The sequence below is a fragment of the Tasmannia lanceolata genome, unplaced genomic scaffold, assembly GCF_043159265.1.
Source record: "Tasmannia lanceolata isolate RefF3 unplaced genomic scaffold, GAP_Taslan_0.1 ptg000012l, whole genome shotgun sequence".
In the NCBI taxonomy this organism is placed as follows: Eukaryota; Viridiplantae; Streptophyta; class Magnoliopsida; order Canellales; family Winteraceae; genus Tasmannia; species Tasmannia lanceolata.
Genome location: NW_027518689.1, coordinates 24,477,717 through 24,491,080, shown reverse-complemented (window position 1 = coordinate 24,491,080; position 13,364 = coordinate 24,477,717). Strand labels below are relative to the sequence as shown.

The 13,364-nt window shown below is 40.9% G+C and overlaps 1 protein-coding gene across 1 annotated transcript; it reads right to left on the bottom strand.

Moving 5' to 3' along the window:
* Nucleotides 1–12,100: 12,100 nt before the first annotated feature.
* LOC143888654 (protein FAR1-RELATED SEQUENCE 5-like) lies at nucleotides 12,101–12,682 on the bottom strand. Its single transcript, XM_077393089.1, has one exon. The coding sequence runs from the start codon at nucleotides 12,680–12,682 to the stop codon at nucleotides 12,101–12,103; it is 582 nt and encodes a 193-aa protein (XP_077249204.1).
* Nucleotides 12,683–13,364: the final 682 nt, after the last annotated feature.

Genomic DNA, 13,364 nt, shown 5'->3' with positions numbered 1-13,364 from the left:
TTGTACGTATTGAAAGCATAGTATAGAAAGAGTTGACTGAGCACATTAAAGATGCGAAAACTCCGAAAGAAGCGTGGGAGGCACTCTCATCTCTCTTTTCACGGGCGAACGATGCACAATTGCAGTTCTTGGAGAACGAGATCGGTTCATTAACACAAGGTAATTTATCCGTCTCTGATTATTTTATGAAAGCTAAAAACTTGTGTAATGAAATATCTCAATTAGATGAGGAGTATAAGATTAGTGAAAGCCGGATGCAGAGAATGATTATCCCCGGCTTGAGGCCCAAGTTTAGCGGATTTATCACCACTATACATTGTTGGCCAAAGCAACCGTCTCACCTGGAGTTGGAGAACCTCTTGGTTAATCAAGAGATGTTGGCAAGGCAGATGGTCGGATTGTCTGTAAAAGAAAGTGAGGAAGCGCTTGCGGTGAATAGCAAATGGAAGTGGAAGAAAAATAAAAAGCCGAAGAATGGCTATAGGAAAGGTGATTGGGCTAATAACAATGAAAAATCACAAGAAAAACGTGACTTTTATTGTTATCAATGTGGTAAGCCGGTCATATTCGAAGAAATTGTCGGGTTAAGATTGAGACCGATGATGGGAATATTGTCATTGAATCCCAAGACAAGGAGAATGATGATGGTGGTGAATGGGACAAGCAAGCTTCTTTTGCATGTGATGTGGCAGCGGAAGAGACTGCAACGAGATTTGCCTTTGAGGGGGAGGTTTCTTTTGCACTGAATGTTGTAGAATCTCCTATTGTGTGTGAAACAAATTTGGTTGGTGATCAAGAGACACTTATGGAAGAGTGTAATGTCTCAGAAAATAGAGAAGTGGAGGAGTCAACTTATTTTGAAGAGGCAAAAGACATCAAGGAGTGGCAAAATGCTATGGGCGAGGAGATTACTGCCTTGAGGAAGAATGAAACATGGGATCTTGTCCCATCTCCACCAAACGTAAAGCCTATTTCTTGTACATGGGTATTCAAGGTGAAGCAAAAGACGGATGGTTCGATTAATCGATACAAGGCGAGGCTAGTGACACGAGATTTTCCCAACAATATGAGATTGACTTTGATGAGACATTTAGTCCGATAGCGAAGATCACAACGGTTCGTGTGTTGATTGCATTGGCGGCAAGCAAAGGATGGCAGTTGTGGGAAATGGATGTGAAAAACGTGTTCCTCTATGGGGAACTTGATAAGGAGATCTACATGGTCCAACCAAATGGATTTGAATGTCGTAAAAATCCTAGCTACGTGTGTAAGCTAAGCTTAGGCATTGTATGGCTTAAAGTAAGCACAACGTGCTTGGTACGGGAAAATTGCAGAGTTGTTGGTATTCAGTGGTACACCGTAGCACCTGCAGATTTCAGTTTGTTTGTGAAGAAGAAGGGAGGAGATGGGGCTATTGTTCTTGTTTATGTTAATGATCTTGTCATCCCAGGAGATGTCATAGAAGAAATCAAGGCCATCCGTAAATATCTAACCGTAAGATTTGAGATGAAGGAGCTCGAGGAGCTTAACCACTTCCTTAGTTTGGAGGTAATCTATAGATCTAAGGGTCTATTTTTGTGTCAAAAGAAATACACATCGATCATCTTAGAGAAATTAGGCATGACCAATTGCAAGTCTATCTCAACTCCGATTGCGGTGAATGAATGGCTATGGAAAGAAGATGGGGAGATTTTGAAGGATACTACAATGTATAGACGGCTAGTTGGGAGTCTTATATATTTATCGCTTACACGACCTGACATAACTCATGCAGTTAGCGTTGTAAGCTTATTCATGGAGAAACCAAGAAAGCCACATCTGGATGCTGTTCGTCTATTATTGTGATATCTTGCAGGCACGATTGATTATGGTACCCTTTAAAAGGGGTTCCATTTGAGATTTATGGTTGTTGTTATGCTAGTTATGTAGAAGACCATTCTACATGCAGATCAACAACTGGATACATATTCAGTGGCGGATCTAGACCAATATCTTGGTGTAGCAAGCGACAATCAATGGTTGTGTTGTCAACAACTGAAGCGGAATATCGAGCAGCAACGATGGCAGCTCAAGAATGTGCGTGGTTACTTCAGCTATTGCGGGATGTTGGGCAAGATACTGAGATTGTATTGTGATGATGAAAGTGCAATTCAACTTGCGGAGAATCCGGTGTTCCACGCAAGAGCCAAACACATCAAAGTTCATCATCACTACATTCGGGAAAAGGTTTTGTGTGGTGAAATTTCTCTAACACCGATTGAAACTAATGAGAAGATTGCAGATATTTTCAGAAGGGGCTATCGATAGACAAGTTTAAAAAGTTTCGTGAAGAGCTCAGTTTGATGAGCATGAGCCAATGCACGAAAGGAAGTTGACATATTTGAGTCACGTAAGTTGGTGCTGAGGGGAAGAATTGTGAAGTCATCACCGACTCTATTCAGTCCTTTTGTTTCAAGTGTTTGATTTTTATATGGTTGTTTCATTCGTTATCAAAAATCTGTTGGATAGGTGTTAGATAGAGTTTAGGACTCTAGATGATTAGTAGAGATAGAGTTAGGTAGAATGAAAATAGGGAGTTATATTTATCAAGAGGTTGATTGTGATTATCCAACCGAGCAACAAGTTTATGTATATAAAGAGATGGAAACCTGAATAAAATTTAGAGGCTTCCACCGTTTTTCAGATAATGCTTTAACGGTAAAATTTTTGTGTATCCACAATTTTGTAAAAGTGTGTTGTTTCTCATTAGATTTTAGCAAACAAATTTCTTCTTTATTAATTCCAACAGTGTGTTTCTTCTCCAAAGATAACAAAGAAGGTTCACAAATGGTATCAGAGCTCAGGGCGTGGTAACCCCGGTTTGCCTCCAAGGGCGGGAATGTCCTCGGAGAAGATCTCGGAAACCCTAGTGTAGTATCTCTAGGTTCCCACGTTGCCGCCGCGTCGAGGGGCGAGATTGTCCATGTTGCTTCCGCATGGAGGGGGAGATTGTTGGGGTTCCAAGCAAAAGCAATTAGTCCCACATCGGTAAAGTGATGTAGATGTGGATGGGCTACAAGGGAATGGGCACCGTCCCTCTAACGGCTAGCTTTTAGGGGTGAGTTCTACACTATTAAATTCCTGACTAGGGATGCTCGCATTGGACCTTTAATTGAAGGAGACTTGTCTATCGTAATTACTTGAGCATCTAAAGAGTCTTGGTTCGTGGAGGCTGGCCCATCATTGGTGAAATTAGGGATCGCATTTGTATTGTGACTCCTCAAATTCATCATAGGAGAAGATTGTCCAAGGAATCAGCTGATGCATTGGCTAAACTTGGTGTGGACTTGGTGGGAATGCTATCACCGTAAACGAATTATCTGCGGTATAAAGCTTCATCAGGTGGTGGCACCTTTTCATGTGGAGAATCTCTGTTTAGTGGTAGGGGGTACCATGAACTTGTTGTTTTGGTGAGATATGGTCTAACAAGTAATGCGTTGGAAGCACACCTTGTCCCCTGCGATGTATTGGTTTTGGATAGGGGTGTAAACGAGCCGAGAGCTCGGGCTCGTTAAGCTCAAGAGCTCGGGCTCGGCTCGGCTCACGAGCCTTACCGAGCTCGGGTTATATTAAGGGCAATGATATATTCACACCCCTCATCTTCCCTAGACAGCCCTATCTAGTGTAATTTGACTACTGTTTTTACACCACGGACTATACAAGAAGGTCGAAGTAAGGTAAACTCATGGTTTAACTAACTATAAAGGATAGTGGTCATGCCAGCATAACGACTAGACAAGAAAGTCAATGTAAGGTAAACTCATGGTTTAACTAACTCTAAAGGATAGCAGTCATGCTCAAAATATTCTGGACAAAATCCGACAGCATGACAATGCTAGAAAGGATTCCCACAACTCAACCAAAGGTATATGAATAATGGTGGTAAGATAAGCTCGGAATATGGTTACCAGAGAAAGGTGACCAAATGAAGGACTGACCAAAGATGAGAACATATATGACAGCGGGTCAAATCCTATAATCAACAGATCAAAGGACAAAACCCGGCCAAGGAAATGGCAAGCAAAAGCCACTGACTAGATCCAGATCTGAACAGAGAATGGATATAACCAATTGAAATGAATAAAGAACTCTAACTAAGAGGAGAACCCTAATATACATAATCAGTATATATAGGTATATATACATACACATATATCCTAACCAGGGGCACCAGCCCTAATTATAATCTAGCGGAGTCAAGGAAATCTCGACTCAAGACAGACTGATGAGTGTGCTAGTACCGTGTTGTAGCCATATAAAATGAGCTACCCTAGTCTACAAATGGGACAAATTTCCTAACTCTAGGCTCCACATGTGTGAGCAACACATGTTCGACCCTATATGAATGCAATATACTTATATAAACACGGGTACTTCTTAGTTGGGTTTTACTAAGTCAGTACGTATATACATAATATATAAAATAAAGTAGGGCTCCTAACTTAATCTATCGGGTACTATGCGTATGAAACATACTTAATATGTATAACATAAGTACACATAGTGTTATGCATAGTATGCTTCATTGCTCATCGGCTGTTGTAAACACAAGTACACCTAGTGTTTACGGCTGCAGCACCAGCGCATAGCTTGGAAATAGATTCAACAGTACCATCAGGGTAATGACATCCCAGTCGGGCACGCATTGTATCTATCCCGTGGAGTCAATAATGAAAAATAATGAAAAACAATGAACGAAATAAAAAATATGATAATGCATGATGTGTAGTGTGTGAATCTCTTGTTTTAATTACGCACCTATCTGGTGCCCCTGGATTCTAAGCGAAAAGGTTCCTATTTAAAATGATTTTAACCCAAATTCCTCCAAAGTTAGTAAAAATGGCATTTTAACAGAGTTAGGCAATGTTTCAAGAACTCTCCAGCAGAGTCGCTAGCCTGTGGACCCCGATCTGAGAGGACCGGTGCCGAGGGACGCGAGATCCCTCCTACAATCCTCTGAGATCTCCACAACGTGAATGAGAGCTCTACCAAGGAACTCTCGAAACAGGTGCCACTCTCACAGCATAGCATGAGTGGCGATACAAAATGAAAGAGATACTTCTTGATTCAAGGATAAATCTCCGAACCAAGATGTACCTAAAAATAATTCAGAGTCGCCATCCATGGATAGGCCATGGAACCCCAAAAACAAATGCTCTGCTTGCAATAGATAACCAGAGATACAGAAGGTCCGTGCCTGATGACGAATGGAGAAGGTCCGAAGAGCACCCCCAATTCGCCCGAGTGCGAACACTTGGTCTCTTATGCCATTTATTATTAACCTTGAATAGTTTTAGGTGATAATCATGTGAAATGGGAACACGCGTATCTGAGAAAACGTCTATCTAATCATGCATGTCTCGGAGATGAAAATAAGCACACACAAAAGAACCAAAATAAATGTCACCTAAGAATAGCTAGGTTATTAGTAACATGCCTAATAGGTGTCTAAGTTCTGGTGGACGAACACATGCATGCTACAGCTATAGGTGTAAGTCCGTACATGAAACGAAATCTAAAATTAGCAATTGATCATGAATAGTAAATGAAATAAGGAACAAACAAAAATGGCAGGCAAATAATAGAATAATGAAATAAAAACCTACGGCGTGAACATAGCGCCTATTTACAATGGGGTGAATACATAGCGCCTAATACAAAATCCTAACACATCTCATCTAGAAAGTAGTAAATGACAGATATCAATTGCAATAATAAAAACCTATGGCCTGCACATAGCGCCTATCTACAATGGGGCGAATACATAGCGCCTAATATAAAATCCTAACACATCTCATCTAGAAAGCAGTAAATGACAGATAGCAACTGCAGTAATAAAAACCTATGGCGTGCACATAGCGCCTATCTACAATGGGGCGAATAGCGCCTAATATAAAATCCTAACACATCTCATCTAGAAAGCAGTAAATGACAGATAGCAATTGCAATAATAATAAAAAAAAACCTATGGCGTGCACATAGCGCCTATTTACAATGGGGCGAATACATAGGCGCCTAATATAAAATCCTAATACATCTCATCTAGAAAGCAGTAAATGACAGATATCAATTGCAGTAAAAGCAGTAAAGCGCTATAGTTAAGAAGGTAAACCTGCGCAATGAGCAAACATCAGTAGATGATAGTAAATGATAATAATCAGTAACCTAATAAAGATAGAGAATTATAGCTAAGCATGTGAGAACTACAGCTAAGCAGGTAAGAGCTACAACTAAGCAAGTAGGTAAGCAAGGAAATGAACATACGCTATCATGATCCTATGCAAAAATCATCATCAATATGCAAACACAAGCCCTAAAGTACTATCAACAAAACCTAAGACTCTAATGCTTCGGCGCGAGTCTTTAGATGACCTAATATTCACCAAAGAAGCCTATGTATCCCCGCCTCCACGAGAATCAAGGCAACGTAGTTTTTCGCACCTATGCTAAGCTATGATGCCTAAGACACCTGGACCTCTATCGTAGACTCGACCTAAAAGACGGGACTAGTTTTTAAAGCTTCTTGTGCGATTATTTAAATTCCAGTGGATTGCGGATTTTTGGACACCCTATATGCCCTAACTAAATGCAGGTTAGACCTAAGCTAATGCAGATGGTTCCTACAACCTATGTATAACTAGGCTGTGCGTCATACGGAAAACAATGGGATCACTAACGTATCCAAGACCTAATCATCAGTCGGCGATGTGAATCGCTAACTGACCGGACGGAGGCGCTCCTAGCTAGGACAAACTCCTAATTCTAACACAAACACACAACAAACACATAACAAAAGACAAACTCCTAACTCTAAAACTTTCTATCTAGGACAAACTCCTAACTCTAGAGGAAGATCCTTTTGAAAACAAGGTTTTAAAGTTGTTTGAACGATTTTTTGAAAGATTTAAAAAGTCTATTTACAAAGTTTGGCTGGACTTGGGATAAAGATCCCAAGCTGCACTACGTACCTCGTGAAAGAGGATCAAGCCAACGTAGTTCGAAACAAACTTTCCAAACTACTCCTAAAAACACAACACTCTAGATTTTTAAGGTTTTCTATGTTTTCAAATGTTTTTTTTTTTTTTTTACTTTTGAATTTTCGAATATTCCAATGTTATTGAGTTTCAAATTTCAAATGTTTTTGGATTTTTTAAATACTCCAATGCTTTGGATCTTTAGATGTTTTCACCCTTCAAGGGAACACGTAAGCATAACCACAAACTAGGGCAAAGCCCTAAATCTAAAGGGGAAACCCCAAACAAACAACAAGCATCTCAAAGAGACGAACCACAACACGTAAAGAAGTGTCCCAAGAACAGAGAAAACGAATCTAAGATCTCAAACGAGCAAAGCTCTAATAAGACTGATCTATACACCATTAGTAATTAATATTTGCACTATTCATCATATCTTTTAACATTCAGGGAGCTATGCAAATGTTACTACCGTTCTCATGGTAAATACTCACAAGCCGATTAAGGAAGGAAACACAGGCAAAGTCATGCAAATAACCAATATGGTTATATTGATTTCAAATAGAATTGGGAGTCATAAACAAGCCCAAGAACAAGAGATGAGATAATGAAAACCGGCTGGGCTTCTATATCTACCAAACACAGTTGTATTGAAATTATTCTCAAGAGTATTAACAAAGAATGAATATCCTCAACAACAAATAAAAGGAAAATATGATCTACCATTTAACAACTCAATCATTGAAAAAAATGACTTCCTATGTATCCAAATGAATAGCAAATTACATGTGGTGTCAAAACAAAGAGAGTGGGCACTGATAAGCTACTGTATAGCTAAAAGATCAAATAAAATGGCCGAACACTGTTAATGCTCTGGTTTGACATGTCAACAATAACCAAAGGCTCTCATGGAAAGAACCACCTGTACTAAACCACTTGGTATGTATAATGGCAAAATCAAGTGCTAATCACTAGATTACCCCCATCCGCAGATTATATAAGCAAGCCCAATTGAATTCCATTTGCAGGCACAGGACATGAACACCAAAATCAATATATGAGATCAAATCATTACCCAATGGATTTTTAACAAAAAATCAGAGTGAAGCTAGACTTCGAATCAGAAACAAACCCATAGGCCACACGCCATTCAATCAAGAGGACAATCAATGCAAAGTAAAACAATTATACAAAGTGGAAAAATGTTAGAAAATATTACCTGAGGCTTTGTCTAAAGAGAATTCAAGGTAGAGAAATTACTTTTCCTGTTCGGAATAAAGAGATTGATTGAAAGAAATCAACAACTTTCTTCTTCTTCCTTGGAAAATCAAGACCTTAAAGGGAATTCCAAAGTTCTTCAAATGAGAGTACTAGTCTCTCTTTCTTGGATCCAAGAAGTAAAGATCGATCTCAGCCCTACTCTCTCTAACCTCATTTCTTTTATTCAATTTAAACCCTTAACTACTCAGCCCTTTTATTCTCACAGAAACCCTAGTTTCTAAGACCTAAAAAAAAATGAAAGATTGGAGAGAAAGAGAAATCGGTGAGGTGAGGGAGATGACCGGAAAATGGGTTGGGATGGTCGGATTCCGATGATATTACCGGAGAAGATGGTGGTGGCTGAGTTGGTAGTGGTTTTACCTGGATTGGAGATGATGGATGGAGAAAAGGAGATGGGTTTTACCTGGAAGAAGGTGAGATGGGTTTGGGGCAAAATGGGTTAGATTTGGTGGGAATAGAAATTAGCACGGAGAAGATGGTGGAGATTTACCCAGAGTTTCGGCAACCTTGTCGGAGGAGAATGGATCTTCTCTCTATGCTTCTCTCTCGGCTCCCTCTGCAAACGAAAGGGGTTTCATGATGGGGTTTGATGGTGATGGTGGAGGGGAAGAAGATGATAGGAAAAGGGGAAATAGAATAGGGTTTAAGAAGATGGGGATAGAGGTGGTGGTTTGTGGTGGTGCTGGGGGTGAGAAAATGGGTTTTGAGGGAAATGGCAGAGGAGTAATGGTGGAAATGAAGGGGTTAAAGGGGTATGGTGGCTGAGTTGGTAGTGGTGGTGGTGGTAATCGGATTTAATGGAGGTCGAGCAGGGTGGGAAGAGAAGGCTTTGTGTAGAGGTGGTCTGCCGGAAATGGGGTCGGTGATGGTGAAGATGGGGTTTCGAGGATTAGGGGTTTGGGGCAAAATGAATGAAGAAGAGGCTAATGGTGGAGGAGGCTCAGCCGGAATCCGGCAAGGTTGCCGGAGAAGGAGGCCGGAGGTCGGGATTTGCAGAGATGGGTTTAAGGTTGAAGAAAAGGGTGGTGGTGGATGATGAAGATGGAGAAGAGGATAGGAGAGATGATGGCTGAGGGTGGAGTCGGGGATGCTTGCCGACGGCAAGAGGGATTGTCAAAGAAGACGATCAGCCTCTCTCCTTATTTCTCTATTCTCTCTCTCTGTAATCTCCCTTTGTTTCAGACGAAAATGAGGCTCCCTCCCTCATGCCCTAATTCTGTTTGGGTATTAAAAAAAAAGAAATCAAAATTCATACCCCCAACTCATTACTTGGACAGCCCCCTCTAGTAAAATTTTCGACAATTTTTATCCTGCAAGGGGTGGTCCAAGGTGAAAAGGGAAATGACATATTTGTACGCCCATTCCTTCCAGGACAGTCCCCTTGGCAAATTTATAACAACCATTATTTTATAAGAGGCGGCCCAAGTAGAAAACAGGGAAAATATTTTGTGAAAAATATCTTCTCCTCCTTTGATCCTAGCCTTTTAAACTGCCTTTATCAATGAAGGGGTGAGATCAAAAGCTCTCTAACCACCTAAGCTTCCTAAGATTCTCCCATAACTAATTTTGTTACACATTGATCCGTATACCCCCGTATCTCCGTGGACAACCTATTATGGAAAATTTGAAATGGTTTTCCAGGCTCCAGCGCACCCCCTTTTTTGGCTAAATCGCTACCCTTATAAACTTGCAACACGACACTTACCTCGGCTCGTTTAATAGGCAAACGTGCACGGATCTTGACAAAATTTGACAGGGACCTTGGTGGGACCCTAAGCTAGCCTAGGGTATAATTTGGGGTCCTAACACACTGATTTGAAAAAGTTATGCATAAAATATGGAGGTGCAGGGCACGGTCAAAATGGGGTGTCTACACGTGTTTTGTGGTGTTTTCTTACTTTCATGTGCAGACCTTATACCTTTAGCTGTAGCATGCATGTGTTTGTCCACCAGAGCTTAGATACCAATTAGGCATGACACTAATAACCTAGCTATTCTTAGGTGGCATGTCTTTCATTTCTTTTTGTTTGTCCTTATTATTCATCTCCGAGACATGCATGATTAGATAGACGTTATCTCGGGGATATTTGTTCCCATTTCGCATGATTTTTGCCCAAAACTCTTCAAAATCAATAAATAAATAGCATAAGAGACCAGGTACTTGCACTTGGGCGAATTGGGAGAGCTAACCCCTTCCCCATTCGTCATCAGGCATGGACCTTTTGTATGTCTGATTATCTGTTGCGACAGAGCATAGTATGGGATCCAGGACCCACTTCCTTGGATGACGACTCTTTCTTTGTTTAAGGTGAATCTCGAATCTGGACTAGTCCCCGAATTGAGAGGTATCTCACTTTGCATCGCCACTCATGCTGTGAGGGGCACTCTTTCGAGAGTTCCTTGGTGGAGCTCTCCTTCACGTGGATGATCTAGAGACTTTCTGGGGGCTCGTCCCCCGCCTCTCTCGGATCGGGGTCCACAGGCATAAGTAGTTTAGTTCAGGTGCACCGAACTACGATCGACTCTGAAGTGAGGCTGGGATACGTAGGCAACTTCGATACTTGAGTGGTATACCAAGCCCGAGTCGGCTCCACACATAAGCGGTGGGGTTTTGTATATTAATCCTTAAATTAAAAGTAATTAAATCATTTAGGACTTTCCATGAAATTAGGATTTTAGGAGAACTTTCACTTAGATTGAATTCAAACAAATTAAGAAAATCAAGATACACATTTAGGAATTACATTAAAATTAGATTTTAGGATGCATGTCACGTAGTTCGCATATTAATATAGAGTTAAGTGAGCCATTTAAAAGAAATCCAAAAGAGTTAACTTTTGGAATTGAAGACCGATTATCGGGCAAGAATTGTGCATGTGGTGGTAACTCCCCATACCTTCCATTCTCGTAACCAGGTAACGAGTCTAGATTTCTGGTCAATTATGGGTCCTATATCCCTCATCTAGGTGGCGACTTTATCACTCTCTTTTGTGTGGAATTCAGATTGCCTTAGTGATCCCAAGTTCACGGAAAGGATGAATTAAATCACACCTTACTAGGCTCGGCGGCTTACCCCTGCCCTTATGGGTACTAGGTTGAACGTTTGTTTACACCCTATGGATTGGTTGCTGCCTGCTTGGTTGGGTAATTAAGATCAACAGTAAAAAGCACACATCATTCGCTTGGGTATGAGAGACCAAGAGAGAGGGAGGCGGCTCGCGGGATCGGTTCCCACAGGTTGGCCCTTCGTCTTCGCAACTGGGGGTCTCGAATTGTAATTTCAAGCATTTGATTGACACAAATGTTAGACTAGACTTGGCTACCAATGACTGGTAACTCACTTTGCACCAACTCCTCTTTCTTCCTTTCTTCTTCTTCATCCCAAAGTGCACTGCAAAAATGTTCCATCCCTTTCATTCCATCCTCCCTCTTACTTGGCCCATCTATAAGTCATTGCCATGTTGAGATTAGGCACCACCTCTTAAATGGATTCATGCCATCACTCTCTCGTGTGCTTGTAGGTAATATACCCCCCCTCGATATCTTGCCTCAATAGACCACCTCCTTAACATGTAACACTCAGGGGACCTTTCTCAATTGTTTAAGGTAAAAAATATGAAGGATATGTTGACATAATATTCCTTCCATCTCAAACATAGCGCACTCACATGTCACGGTCACTCAGTCAGAATCGTCATACTGTACCCTGCACCATCTATTCTTCTGATCATTTCTGAGACCTATAAATTACTCTTCCAATGTCCCTTCACTGCTCAACTGATCATGCCAACAGTTGGTACTACCCTTCAACTCATCTTGAAATTTGTTAAAGATAATACTCGTATAGAATTTTCGGCCTCTTCTTCCAATGGGCTATTCCTTTGCATCTTAAGAATCAAATATTTTGACTTGAAATCTTCTTCGGGTTCGGTTATACGGCGTCGAACAAGTGCCCTTTCATAGGCATTCAAGAACTCATGTAAGCCAGTGTTGTTGTTCATATATCCGTCGAAGAAGGAATTCATGCTTTCGCTGTGCTGACTTGATTTCATGCCTGCAGTGAAAGTGGTTCTCCAATATGCCCGCATCCAATGCTCTCGCTGCTCCCACTTCCTAGACAACCATTCATTCCCACCAATTTCATATTTGACCACCAAATGTTGCCATTTGTCCTCACACTCCTCTTTTTTTTTTGAATGAAAACACCGATTATAATCACGGTAAAAATCACTATCGGTATCCCGCATTTCTACAACTTTCTCAACTAGATGCTTCCATATGTGCCACTCGAAAAACCTATGGTGTGTATCTGGAAAAACTCTTTTAATTGCATTTTTCATAGCCAAGTTCATATCAGTTATTATTGCACCCGGAGCTTTACCATGCATGCACGTCAACCACTACTCAAATACCCAACAAAATGTCTTATCCGTCTCGTCGGCTAGCAGTCCAGATCTGACAAGGGTCGACTGTCTATGGTGGTTCAATCTTGTAAAAGGTGCAAATGGCAGAGATAGTCTATTTGTTTTGTAGGTAACATAAAAAACAATGACATCGTTGAATGCCATGTATGCATCCCTCCCCCTAGCGTCAACCCAAAACATGGATCGGAAGGTCCCATCCGTGTCTAACTCCATCGAGAAAAAGAAGCTTGGGTCTTCTGATCGTTTCTTTTGCAGGTGGTTAGCCACTAAGACTGCTTCTTGCCCCAAATTGTTCTTCCTTTTTACTCTCAAATGGGCAATAACTTGATTTGTTGAGAGCCCACCTGTTACTCTATTGTGGGTCGAATTAATGGCCTTTACGATCTTAGATTTAGGCATTTGTGTCTTATTGAGACAATCTATCAAAACCTTAGTACCTTCACTCTTATGAAATCGGTTATGGGAACGAAGCATTTTGGTTTCCAGTGGGGAGGTCAGCTCGTGAGAATGGATGTCTTCAAAAGTTTTCACTAGCCACTTCTCATTTCTAAGTTTGATGATCATCCTAGCTGTTAGCCAAAGAGTTCAACAAGTACTCCTAAACATTTGTTTTGATGATTAACAAACTCAATTTATCATATATTGC